The sequence below is a fragment of the Schistocerca nitens genome, chromosome 11 (assembly GCF_023898315.1).
Source record: "Schistocerca nitens isolate TAMUIC-IGC-003100 chromosome 11, iqSchNite1.1, whole genome shotgun sequence".
Taxonomy (NCBI): domain Eukaryota; kingdom Metazoa; phylum Arthropoda; class Insecta; order Orthoptera; family Acrididae; genus Schistocerca; species Schistocerca nitens.
Genome location: NC_064624.1, coordinates 31,488,071 through 31,497,105, shown reverse-complemented (window position 1 = coordinate 31,497,105; position 9,035 = coordinate 31,488,071). Strand labels below are relative to the sequence as shown.

The window sequence follows — 9,035 nt, the reverse complement described above, 5'->3', positions numbered from 1 at the left end:
CCCATACACTCTATAAAGCATAAGGGATGTCAGTTGGCAGAAGCAAGAGTAAAAATACGTTCATATAAATCTAAATACTGAATACTATCATCTCCCTGGAGCTCACATTAGTTCTCTCCTCCACAATGGCGTGTGATAATATTTTAACTTTTTAAAAGTTTCGTTCTTAATACAGCCAAGCTGTGTTTCGCTGCAGAGCCTGATTAGGCAGGGATTGCTGGTTTCGTACCAGTTACCACTGGATATGGTCACCAGCCCACACTTTGGTCACATTCATATCATTCTGACAGTGAGAATTCTGACAAGGCGATGCTTAGGTGAAGCGTTGCTGACAAGTGAACTCTTCTAGAAAACCCTCCAGCAACCAATCAGAGAGCTGCCAATGGTAATATGGGGTCTGACTTGACTCGCTATTGGCAGCTAGCTTTCGATAGAATCGTCCATCCCTCTTGAGCAATATGCCCCTCAGTCTGTTAGTGTCCTCCCAAGCGCCACTTGTATCCGTTAGAAGTGGATTTCAGAAATAAAAATCAGACAGTTGTTTTGAACCACACTGCACTTGTCATTGAGAAATTCCCTCGATTTTCATGCACTCCCAGACGCCCACATCCTAAAATTGCCTTGCCCTCACCAATTCCTGTACGCAGATGTCATCTGCAGGACACTGTCCATTTCGACATACGAATATTTTGTTTTGCCGATGGATGCCACGTCTCTGTTATAGACCTCGCTGCAGGTCGTTAGCGGATAGTAACACTACACTGTCCTATACATGTGATGAGCTCGGCCAGACTACGCTGTGAATCGTTTTCCCAATTTTTCTTGTCATTCAGATACGTCCACATATGCCGCACTGCATGAAAAATCGCGTGGGCCGCTACTCCCCAACGTTCTGGCCACAGAGGCACATCCTCTACGCCGCACTGCCGCCACATCGTTATGGGTGCCAGTCCTGCCCGAGACACCGCATACGTTGCTATGCCTTCATTCAGCGAGAGTTCCAGTGACCACCGCGAGTCGGTGCCACATTTTCGAGGGCCTTAGTCGTCGTCCCTGCCGTCGACGTGCCGTTATTGACGTCGATGCCGTCGCTGGCGCACCTTTCCCTGCCGAAAAATTAAAGTAAGTCCCGCTAGCCATACTATATTGCACGCTGTCGCCGCTTCTCTCTGTGAGCTGCTGTCGTTGTAAATCGTAGTTAGAACCTAATTTTCATTCAAATATTGTGACATTTCTTGTCAAAGTTCCGTGGTTTTCAAGTAACTGTTTTTCCCGTATTTTATAATCGTCTGCAAGAGCTGGGAATTCCAACACGGACCCTTTCCATACGCCAGCTGAACAAATTAATATACTTACCTGTCAGAAGTTAGTGTTACAGGAATAATGTGAAGAATTGGCGCAAAGGGATGAAACTGAGTACAAAGCCTGTCGGACAGCTGCAAGTTTTTGAGGAACCCCTACAGCTAGTTCTGCAGCATCTGTAGCAACCATTGCCAGCAGCTTCCCTGCAGTCTCTTTTACGCCATTTTCGGGAAAGCAGAATGGCGGTGTTACCACTTTCTTACAGAATGTTCGCGATCTGGGGCATTTTTGGACTTGGCCGAATGGAATTTTACTAAACATAGTGAGTTTAAAGTTGTTAGATGACAGACGTAAGTACGTTTAATATATTCATGCAATGAAATCTGAAACAATTCAGTTCAATTCAATTCAGTTTATTACTACGAATCTTAGATCTGTTTTCTGGAAACTCTAAACAGGTCGTACATATTCGTTAATAATGGTGACATATAATGTTTCATATCATATATGTAGCAGTAAACCACCCCTGGTAATATTAAAGTAGAAGTGAAACAGAACATTAGAAAGTAAGAATTTAAAAAAAAACGTAAAATAAGGGGAAATAACTCAGGATCTTAAGAACCTCAGGTTTGCCAACTATCTACAGCTACTCCTACTTCTAAACCTATTGTTGATACACTATTCTACATAACCCACACTGGTATGTGCATGCTTCGACAATTCTAAAGTCAATGCATACCGATGTGGATGGTCACTTAATTACATGTGTAAGCGCCTATTATCTATAACTGAGAAAATGCTATTGTGTACTGTTGACATTATTTTGATACTCAGAGCGTCCACTTGATCTTGTAGACTGAATGTTAAGCAATTGCCTTTTGGTTATCTGATGTGAAATCATACTCACTTTAGACCTAAAATTTTGGTCACTTGCAATTGTTTGCCGATAATTAGACTGCAATCTGCAATCTCCCTCTACCTGGAAAAGGGGACATCTGAGAACGACATGGTCACCATAATCTTCCTCTCTACATTCACAGATTCGTGTGTTACTACATCCCACATGGTGCAGATGTTTGAGATATGGCATGTGCCCTCGACCTCGAGCACCATACCTCGTCACGCAATTTGAATCTGTTCCTGATTCTTGACAACATGCGTTAAACACTCCTTGCAGTGCTCGTAGCGTCCCAGTCACACTGCTATTCATCTAACTTTCAGGCTCATAAATGTCTTTTAACACTAATATGCATCCAGTGATCTTATACACATGATCATACTGCTCACACCCTAACCAAAACAGCGCTGGCTCGTAACATATCACGATAATCAGACACATACCGACTATCACCTACTAACTTTCTACAGGTGTAGTGCGGACGTCACAGTGAGCTGCAGAAATATGCTCCACTGAATTCGTCGCAGTGTTGTTTTTTTTGCTGACTAGTGTAAGATGATGTGTCAAGATGCTGGCAGTAAGTCCATAATGTTTTACATAACCAGATCATAAGCAGCATTGAAGTGAAACAGATAATTGGAGACATTAAGTAACAAAGTGTCTTTCCAGTAGCTGCTATTGATCGAATGGTTTCTTTACAGGAATACATATTTTTCTTTTGCCGAGTTTCGTACGAAAAACACATACAACAAGTTTTCACTTATCAAATGTCATACTCTTTCCACTTTACTATCAAAATTTACTTTAGAATTCACAGTTCTCTTACCCATAATAGGCAAGTAAACTTCTTAATTTAATACATGAAGAGACAAGAGATAATTTCATTCATTTATATAACAGTTAAGAACCAAATTTGCGACAACCAGACGACCTCTATATCAAGTTTTTGGAGTTAACACTAAGGACTAATTCATGTAATGAGTAACCTACAGAGATCATGTACTTGACACACTAGCCTAAAATCTGCAAACCACAGCTATTTGAAATTTCCCACTAGCGTATAATACGAGAGTCTTGGGTAGTTATAATGTATAAGACAGTATTATCTCAAAGTTGTGTTAGCCTTTTGTAAACAAAGAATAACTCACACTGCAACATTTTACTAGTAGTCAGGCCAATGCAACACATAGTATAGCATACGTTACTGTGTGGTAGCACCTTTGCACATCAGATGATCTATATCCTTTGTATGTAAAGGATAACACAACAAAAATAAGTCCCGGCCTTTGTAATTTGTGGTGGAATGTATCGTACCTCATGTGGACTGATCTGGTGAAACAAGCGATTTATGATTACGACTTCTGCCATATGCCATTATAGGAAATGTATTACGCCTTTAGAAACTATACTTTCCTCGAGTCTCCACGTAGTTTACAACAGACGTCACAGGTGAAATTCTGAACATCACAGGTATATCCATTGTCGGAAGACACTGCTACATATCGAGACCATAGATCCAGCGTGACAAAAATATAGGGTATCAATGGTAGGTCAGGAGAACAACAGCATAGATAAGTTGAATTACATACTACTTCTGTATCACAAATGACTTACCTTCTGTGTCTTTAGTGCCTTTCAAGTATCATTGTTTGGTAATGAAGTTATCAGATGTAGTTTCAGAGCAATAGTTTGTGAAAGGTAATGTGTACTTATGCCCCATTCTTTATGAGGTTAAGAGACAAACAATTTTCAGTCAACAGTAGCATCTTCACTGTCGTATGGATGAATAAGAATTACTTACGGTTCTACAAAGAAGGGTAAATGCATTGATTGTTGTAATTACACAATGATAGACTACTTGCTCTTGTCACTGCGACAGTTACTCTGAAAGCATGCCATTCAAAATGGTTCGAATGGCTCTGAGCACTATGGGACTTAACATCTGAGGTCATCAGTCCCCTAGAACTTAGAACTACACTCCTGGAAATGGAAAAAAGAAAACATTGACACCGGTGTGTCAGACCCACCATACTTGCTCCGGACACTGCGAGAGGGCTGTACAAGCAATAATCACACGCACGGCACAGCGGACGCACCAGGAACCGCGGTGTTGGCCGTCGAATGGCGCTAGCTGCGCAGCATTTGTGCACCGCCGCCGTCAGTGTCAGCCAGTTTGCCGTGGCATACGGAGCTCCATCGCAGTCTTTAACACTGGTAGCATGCCGCGACAGCGTGGACGTGAACCGTATGTGCAGTTGACGGACTTTCAGCGAGGGCGTATAGTGGGCATGCGGGAGGCCGGGTGGACGTACCGCCGAATTGCTCAACACGTGGGGCGTGAGGTCTCCACAGTACATCGATGTTGTCGCCAGTGGTCGGCGGAAGGTGCACGTGCCCGTCGACCTGGGACCGGACCGCAGCGACGCACGGATGCACGCCAAGACCGTAGGATCCTACGCAGTGCCGTAGGGGACCGCACCGCCACTTCCCAGCAAATTAGGGACACGGTTGCGAATGGTCCTCGCCGATGCCCCAGGAGCAACAGTCTCCATGAAGCTGGGCTACGGTCCCGCACACCGTTAGGCCGTCTTCCGCTCACGCCCCAACATCGTGCAGCCCGCCTCCAGTGGTGTCGCGACAGGCGTGAATGGAGGGACGAATGGAGACGTGTCGTCTTCAGCGATGAGAGTCGCTTCTGCCTTGGTGCCAATGATGGTCGTATGCGTGTTTGGCGCCGTGCAGGTGAGCGCCACAATCAGGACTGCATACGACCGAGGCACACAGGACCAACACCCGGCATCATGGTGTGGGGAGCGATCTCCTACACTGGCCGTACACCACTGGTGATCGTCGAGGGGACACTGAATAGTGCACGGTACATCCAAACCGTCATCGAACCCATCGTTCTACCATTCCTAGACCGGCAAGGGAACTTGCTGTTCCAACAGGACAATGCACGTCCGCATGTATCCCGTGCCACCCAACGTGCTCTAGAAGGTGTAAGTCAACTACCCTGGCCAGCAAGATCTCCGGATCTGTCCCCCATTGAGCATGTTTGGGACTGGATGAAGCGTCGTCTCACGCGGTCTGCACGTCCAGCACGAACGCTGGTCCAACTGAGGCACCAGGTGGAAATGGCATGGCAAGCCGTTCCACAGGACTACATCCAGCATCTCTACGATCGTCTCCATGGGAGAATAGCAGCCTGCATTGCTGCGAAAGGTGGATATACACTGTACTAGTGCCGACATTGTGCATGCTCTGTTGCCTGTGTATGTGCCTGTGGTTCTGTCAGTGTCATGTGATGTATCTGACCCCAGGAATGTGTCAAAGTTTCCCCTTCCTGGGACAATGAATTCACGGTGTTCTTATTTCAATTTCCAGAAGTGTACTTAAACCTATCTAACCTAAGGACATCACACACAGCCATGCCCGAGGCAGGATTCGAACCTGCGGCCATAGCAGTCGCGCGGTTCCGGACTTAAGCTCCTAGAATCGCTCGGTCACAGCAGCCGACTGTTCTACATTACTTCTCGCCATTGTGCAAAAGCAAACCTCAGATATTATCTACATCCTCTATTGAATAAGAAGTGGCATTCAGCAGTACAAAATCACATTTATCAAGCAGTTCCTGACTGATGCACCTGGCACCACCCCAATTTCAGCCTTGCTCACTCCTTCAAGAAGAAATATGAATAATGATCTCTTTTCCCAATGTGGCCACCACCAATGTTATCAGTTACGCTCACACTCTAAATACTCACTAACCCACAATTTGTGCATTTATCCCTCTAGTGATGTGTTTTACCTGCCTGTTAGGCTCTGCTATTTTGATGACATGAATGCAAACGCATCTGATGACATGAATGCAAACGCATCTGATGACATGAATGCAAACGCATCTGATGACATGAATGCAAACGCATCTGATGACATGAATGCAAACGCATCTGATGACATGAATGCAAACGCATCTGATGACATGAATGCAAACGCATCTGATGACATGAATGCAAACGCATCTGATGACATGAATGCAAACGCATCTGATGACATGAATGCAAACGCATCTGATGACATGAATGCAAACGCATCTGATGACATGAATGCAAACGCATCTGATGACATGAATGCAAACGCATCTGATGACATGAATGCAAACGCATCTGATGACATGAATGCAAACGCATCTGATGACATGAATGCAAACGCATCTGATGACATGAATGCAAACGCATCTGATGACATGAATGCAAACGCATCTGATGACATGAATGCAAACGCATCTGATGACATGAATGCAAACGCATCTGATGACATGAATGCAAACGCATCTGATGACATGAATGCAAACGCATCTGATGACATGAATGCAAACGCATCTGATGACATGAATGCAAACGCATCTGATGACATGAATGCAAACGCATCTGATGACATGAATGCAAACGCATCTGATGACATGAATGCAAACGCATCTGATGACATGAATGCAAACGCATCTGATGACATGAATGCAAACGCATCTGATGACATGAATGCAAACGCATCTGATGACATGAATGCAAACGCATCTGATGACATGAATGCAAACGCATCTGATGACATGAATGCAAACGCATCTGATGACATGAATGCAAACGCATCTGATGACATGAATGCAAACGCATCTGATGACATGAATGCAAACGCATCTGATGACATGAATGCAAACGCATCTGATGACATGAATGCAAACGCATCTGATGACATGAATGCAAACGCATCTGATGACATGAATGCAAACGCATCTGATGACATGAATGCAAACGCATCTGATGACATGAATGCAAACGCATCTGATGACATGAATGCAAACGCATCTGATGACATGAATGCAAACGCATCTGATGACATGAATGCAAACGCATCTGATGACATGAATGCAAACGCATCTGATGACATGAATGCAAACGCATCTGATGACATGAATGCAAACGCATCTGATGACCACCATTCCGTTTATGGGAAGATTTAGAATGCTTCATGTAATCTGTTCAACTGCTCTGTGCTTCCCCATCTGTCACTAACGAAAAGGGCAGTGGATATGCATATATTACTGATACAGATTACTTTTGTGACCCTTTCATAGCCACTGATACGTGCCACATCGTGCATTCACATGTAGTACAGTATAAGTTGCTGTACAATTGGATACACCCCAGCGCCTTACACACCTACAAAGTTAATGTACTACTTGCCAGCACTGCACCACTGAGAAAAACTTTAAATGCTTCGCCTCTTTTAACTCATTTACTTACCTCACGTATCTATAGGCGTTTCTGCTCGTTTCAAGTTCCTTTAACACATTAGCTTTGACATACTTTTATGGAAACCGAATATAATTCTATGGCTTCACGACACAAATCTTGTATGGCAGCAGCACACTCACTTCGATTCCTACCACTCGTCAGTTCATTACACCTTGATAGGCTGATGAGATGACTGAAAACGTCTGATTCATCTATAAACAAGCTCTTGCCCTTCCTTTTGCTTCCCTTTATGATTAATTGTAAGTTGGAGTAATTGTAGTGCATGATGTCACCTCTTTTCCTGTTAATGTATTTCTGTTTTCCAGTTCATATTGTCATGTTCTGCGATCTGTTTTTATTACCTAATTTAATTAGGACTGGCATCAACCAGTTAGGTTCCTCAACAGTCACAAGACTACAGTCCTAGCCATCATGGGTTTGGACAGTTGATCATGATTCCCTTCCTAGTTCACCTCCCATCCTCATTGCACCACCCGTTATATTTTAATACATTATAATTATAAATGTAGCCGGCCGGAGTGGCCGTGCAGTTCTAGGCGCTCCCTCGGGCATGAACGTGTATGATGTCCTTAGAACTAATTAAAACTAACTAACCTACGTTCTAGGCGACTGATGACCTCAGAAGTTAAGTCGCATAGTGCTCAGAGCCATTTGAACCATTTTTTATAAATGTAACCAATACTCTCAATTTTAAGTTCTTTACAGACAATTGAAAATGGTTTGGCCATTTTCCTAACAGCTAAGCCCTCTATTCTTTCTCATAGCTCACCAAGGAAGTTATCACTACTGGGTATGTCTATTGGCTCCCATTTTGACATCCTTGTCCTAAATCTAACATCTCCATATTCATGCCAGTTTACATAATGGACACTTCAAAAATGTGGTTTCATTCTCAATTTTCAGAAAAGTGGTGATAGGAACTCACATTTATTTTCCAAAAAAGTATAGAATTAGCAGAACTACAGTAAATCACACATTAGCCAACTGTTGACCTAATTCTGCAATATACCAGGCTATAACGTCTTCTGTTCTTTCTAATAGCATGCCAAAAACAACTGGCTGTGAATGCAGTCCCTCAACATTCAGCCCTACTCAACATAAATCATCAGTATTGTTTCGAAAGTTTAATAAACTTTTGCAAAGTTTCAAGACAACTAGCACCTGTGAACACACTATAAACACAGCCAAGACGATTGATCAGCAGTAAAGCCATTGAACCTTGGTACCCTGTTGCTACTGCCTCTACGTGAGTGCTATCTCTTGCAGCATGCAAGCAGAAACGAGCAGACAATGTGTACTACCATCTCTGTCTTTTAACACTGATTTAATTCTCCTTCACTGCATTACAGACACTGTTCATCCTGTCTCAGTACCACTCCGCAATGCCATGCAAGTTTGTTTTCAGCACAGCTGCAATTCCATTAAACCAAATTTGGTACCCCCTTATCAGTGATCAGACCGATGATGATCGCTGTGATAAAGCTCCCCAACGAACTTCATTCTTTGTTATGCAGTATCATGAA

The 9,035-nt window shown here is 43.5% G+C and overlaps 1 protein-coding gene across 1 annotated transcript; it reads left to right on the top strand.

Moving 5' to 3' along the window:
* Positions 1–6,038: 6,038 nt before the first annotated feature.
* LOC126212587 (uncharacterized) lies at positions 6,039–7,217 on the top strand. Its single transcript, XM_049940017.1, has one exon. It carries the CDS (start codon positions 6,039–6,041, stop codon positions 7,215–7,217), a length of 1,179 nt encoding a protein of 392 aa, XP_049795974.1.
* The last annotated feature ends 1,818 nt before the right edge of the window (positions 7,218–9,035 follow it).

Coding starts and splice junctions, on each gene's coding strand:
- LOC126212587 (XM_049940017.1), top strand. CDS start 6,039: ATGAATGCAAACGCATCTGATGACATGAATGCAAACGCATCTGATGAC.